We start from the raw sequence: 4,609 nt of genomic DNA, 5'->3' as shown, positions 1-4,609 counted from the left end.
TCTCCGTCTTTTTTTCTTTCTTCTTTTTTTATCCTTCTTCTTTTTCCTCTCTCTCTCTCTCCTTCTTTAAATTTAAAAAATCTTTTAAAATATTTATTTAAAAGAAAATTATAATTAAAAAAGTTTAACCTAACACACACACACAAAGACTTTTGATTGAAAAAGAAGTTTGATTTAATTAAAGGAGAGAGAGAGAGAGAGAGAGAGAGAGAACCTAGGTCCTACACATGAGAGAGAGAGGGGGGGGGAGGGGGGAGGAATGCAATTAAAAAGGGAAGGGCGAAATGAAAGAGAGAGATTATAAGTGAGAGAGCGGAGGGGATTTTAATTTGAGAGAGAGCGAGAGAGAGAGAGAGAGAGAGAGAGAGAGATGGGGGGGGAGGGGCTTTTAATTAAAAAGGGGAGGGGAAAGATAAAATGAGAGATTACACTTAAGAGAAAGGGGAGGGGAGGGGGTTTTAATTTTAAAAATGAGGTTTTGAAAAGGTTGTAGGTTCGGGAAGTCCTTTGGAGGTTCGAGGCTTTCAGAACTTACAACCAAAATAATATAGTAATAAGATGTTCACCATCACATGGACATCTATTAAATAGCACATTTGCAATTGTTTTGTTAATGTGTATAGGCAGCCTAAAATAATGTTACCACCTTCCCATCTATATTGATTAACAACTGAATAGCTTTTGCAGGATAGGAGTAATGTGATATTTTCCACTTTTTCAATAGTTTAAGCATGTGACATTTTCTCCTTTTTGATGCCTTTTCATTTCTCTCCCCTTTTACTATTTCTTATGTTTCTTTCATTCATTACCCTTTATTTAATAGCTAGTTGATCTAGTTGTATAAGGTCAACATGTGACATCACCATCGTAGCATGCGTTAGAGGATATGGTGATTGACTTGTTTAGCAAGGGTACACTTTGAATCTTTATGTATATAAATGGGATATGTGTAAAGAAAAACTAGTCTCCTTTATGCCACATAGATCTAGTTTCACAATCTAAATACAAGTAGAAAAGCTATAATGCGATGAATTATGGATCTCGACTAAGTTGCATGCACAACTTGACATCCTCCTAAATATTATTCTTGATGGATCAAGCCATGCTTGGGCTGCCATACTCTCAAATGATTTACATAGTTATAGAATTTCTTCTAGCCTAGATCTTGGTGTCTTTAATTATTTCCCTTCTAAAAATGCATGTTGCATTATTCTTCAATGTATCTTGGAACCAATGGTCTTAGCTAATGCACCGTGTGCATGTGTGCGCGCGCGCACACACTTGGGATAAGGCTTCAATGAGTCTATCACTGTTGGGACTCTACCTCTTGGTATCTACCACTATCACAAAGTGTACACACACACACTTGCAATAAGGCTTCAATGAGTCTATTACTATTGGGTCTACCTCTTGGTATCTACCATTGCATCATAGATGGCATTCTTTTGGTTTGATTAGATGGAAGAAAGCTCTCATCCTAGTGGTTGTATCGATTATCAAATTATTATACTGTTGAGAAAAGGGACCATTTCTACCAATTTCATTTATGTAAATCCTCATAATTATGCATAGTCAAGAGGGTTTATCATGATGGAACTCCAAAGTACAATGAGCAAAATTTGGGTGGATGGCAATAATGTTGATGCCACCACTATTTGACATTGACTCTCAGAGAAATTTATAGTTGCTACCTAGCTTGACCTGTGCATTTGATGCCTCTTGTTTTAAGTACCATAGCATGCATCAAATATCGTTGGGTCTCCCAACTGAGGATTCCCAAAGTCTCATAAGTTTTTACTAGTTCCACATTTCTCATCCTGTTGCTTCCATTGATAACAAACATATCGTAAGTATGCATCAGTGAGGTTTTAAAAACTTATGTTATGTTCCTAAAGGATACACATTGAAGTTTTAAACTCTCTTGTAGTCCTAGTTAAGGAGCTCTTTAAGTTGTCAAGATCTTCTTTTCTATTCAAATCGACATTAAAGGTCCTAATATAGAGGGTATACATATAGTGAATTACTTGGGAATATATGTGCCCTCAAAGGAATGTCCTCATTAATGGGACTCTAGTTTTTTGAGTGGGCGCACTAATGCTCCCTTAATAATGAGATAGAAACATCACTCATCAGCTTACAGGCTAACTCGTTGCCTAAATTCAGTTAACATTAAGAATTTCTCGGATTCAATTGGGGGCAAGCAAGGGTATCCATTCGAACTGTGCATTATAAGATGCAGGTATGAACACCTTGGAGAGCAGACAACTTATGATATATGCCAATTATAACTAGTTTACAGGATTTGATTCTTCACCATGCAAGGCTGCATGAGCTGCAGAGCTACTGCACAATTTGGTCGGCTGCGCAGGCGAAAAGGGAGTCAATGTCTAAGATTTCTGGCATGGATGATCTGTACAAGGAAGATACATTGAAATCAATGATAGGGGGGGTGCTGAAAGAGCTCTCATTAATGTATTCTGCATGATGGTCTTCCATCCCAAACCCTCCAAATCTAGCACTTGCTAGCTGAAATGCATGATTCAAACACAGATCACCATCATCATGAGCTGCAACATCATCGTCATCCATGGGCCAACAGGGTATGTTTTTGGCACAACTATCTGCCAAGCTGTCGATGATGGATTCGAACTTCCATGGAGCGGTTGTGCAATCTGCATCGTGTTGGTCTCCATGAAAGCTTGGCAGCATCACTGGTGAGGAGTTCATGGAGTCTGTCAGCATGTTCCAGGACTTGCTGAATGGGGTGAGAGTGCCATCATCATTGATGGATATGTTGGGAGAAGAACCCATGGACCCCTCATCCTGCAGTCTGTGTGAAGGGGAGGAGCTCAAATTCTCAGTCTCCAGTGAGGGACATTTTGTGAGTTTCCGATGTGAATCCATGGAGGTTGAAGGGGATTCATGAGTCAAATCATGTACTGGCAAGTGGGGTGATTGTATGGGATGATGAGCTGCAAGATGACTGCAGCACTGTCGGTCATCAGCAGGCCTCTCCACCATTGAGTTATTGTCATGATTCTTCTTCTTCTGCTTCTTCTTCTTCTGCTGCTGCTGCTTAATTTTCACCTTCTGCTTTTGCAATCCATCATTCACTGTCAAGTCATCAACAGTAATTTCATGCACCTCATCAGTAGCAGGAGTACATGTGCTATCGTTCCTCTTTCTCTTCCTTTGCTTCTCCTCTAACTCCTTGCAGAGAGCCCGAGTTGTGCAGGAGCCGGTGAGGCTCTGCACGAGCAGCATGAAATTGCCAGGATCGGTGTGGATTACTCTGGGGTCCCTGGCGTGAATGATGAGTGGCTCGTACTTGATCAGAGGCTGATCACAGCCAATTCTAGTGTGATCATTATTGCATTGTGATGGGTGCCGATGATCAGGATCAGAATTAGCCTGCCCGCTGTACACAGCTTGCTTTTTTGCTTTATTCACAGATAAGTCTGGTCTGCCCTCGATAAGATTATGGGGAATGATATGATCATGCTCAAGGTTTTGTTTATCATCACCATCACCATCTGAAGAAGCAGAAGAAGAAGCAGAAGAAGAAGGAGGTACCATTGTTTGATGTGTATTTACTGCAGTAGCGACCACAATAGCCGCCTGATCTTTCTCTGCAACATTAATAATCTCTCTGAGATTCTGATCTGAGCTGCTGTGAAGTGGGTCATTCTTCTTCATCAAACGTACTTCTGGGTTGGGCCTCTTAAGGCCGAGCTTGACTCTGGCCATTCTCTCTCTCTCTCTCTCTCTCTCTCTCACTCAGAACTTGAGCTTCTCTCAGAGAGACTTATCCTGGCTTATGTGATTCTTGTTGAATGATGCTTGATATTTGCTTCTTAAAAGGACCCAAATCAACTGGCAATCACGTCAAAGCAAACAAAAGAAGGAATTGCAGATAAGTTAGGCTTGCATGTACGCCCTTCCCAATCGGAAGAAATGGATGAGAGATTATCTATGCAAAACACAGCAAGCTGCAATATGATTATTTATATGAACTAATGATGATGGCTTTCCTGATGACGGATTGCTAAGAAAGAGAGAATGTGGCATAGAAAGTAGATTGGATTTAATACACAGATATCTCGGAGGTGCAGATTTAGCACATGCTAATAGTTATACACGAAAAGGCGCCTGTCCGAACCCATAATTTCCTCTTGCATTAAATCTAGAGACTCTAGAGATACACAATGCACATACGTTCTTGTCTCTTGTCTCTTCCTCCCATCACAGTCGTCCTTGCAGGTCTCCCGCGTCAAGTAGGTTGTCCTCCTGGCACATCAAATAACTAGCCTTCAGTATTGAGCCAGCAGACGACTAGCTTTGCTGATGCATGCCAACCTCACTTGCTCCAATCCTCATATGCAAACCTCCATTTCCTTAATCCAATGTTCATAAAACCTAGGTTTAATGTAAAACAAATTGCAACCATTTCATGAAAGCTTTCAATTTCTCAATTTCAAAAAGAAATGCCTTCAATATTTAAAGAAGGTTTGAAACCTTGAACCTCACAAAATTTTTAAAGAAGGCTTGAACCTCACAGAATTATAATTACACAAATGTCCAATATTTGATTCAAAGATCGCTCCAAATT

At 40.2% G+C, this 4,609-nt stretch overlaps 1 protein-coding gene across 1 annotated transcript; it reads right to left on the bottom strand.

Annotated features, from left to right (window-relative positions):
* Positions 1-2,098: 2,098 nt before the first annotated feature.
* On the bottom strand, positions 2,099-4,138 carry LOC148009943 (uncharacterized). The gene has a single exon (XM_087672717.1). It carries the CDS (start codon positions 3,745-3,747, stop codon positions 2,341-2,343), a length of 1,407 nt encoding a protein of 468 aa, XP_087528843.1. The 5' UTR covers positions 3,748-4,138; the 3' UTR covers positions 2,099-2,340.
* Positions 4,139-4,609: the final 471 nt, after the last annotated feature.

Source organism: Lygodium microphyllum, chromosome 30 (genome assembly GCF_053477565.2).
Source record: "Lygodium microphyllum isolate KBCC chromosome 30, Lygodium_microphyllum_v1.1.10, whole genome shotgun sequence".
NCBI classification, from domain to species: Eukaryota; Viridiplantae; Streptophyta; class Polypodiopsida; order Schizaeales; family Lygodiaceae; genus Lygodium; species Lygodium microphyllum.
This window is presented reverse-complemented; position numbering and strand designations above follow the sequence as displayed.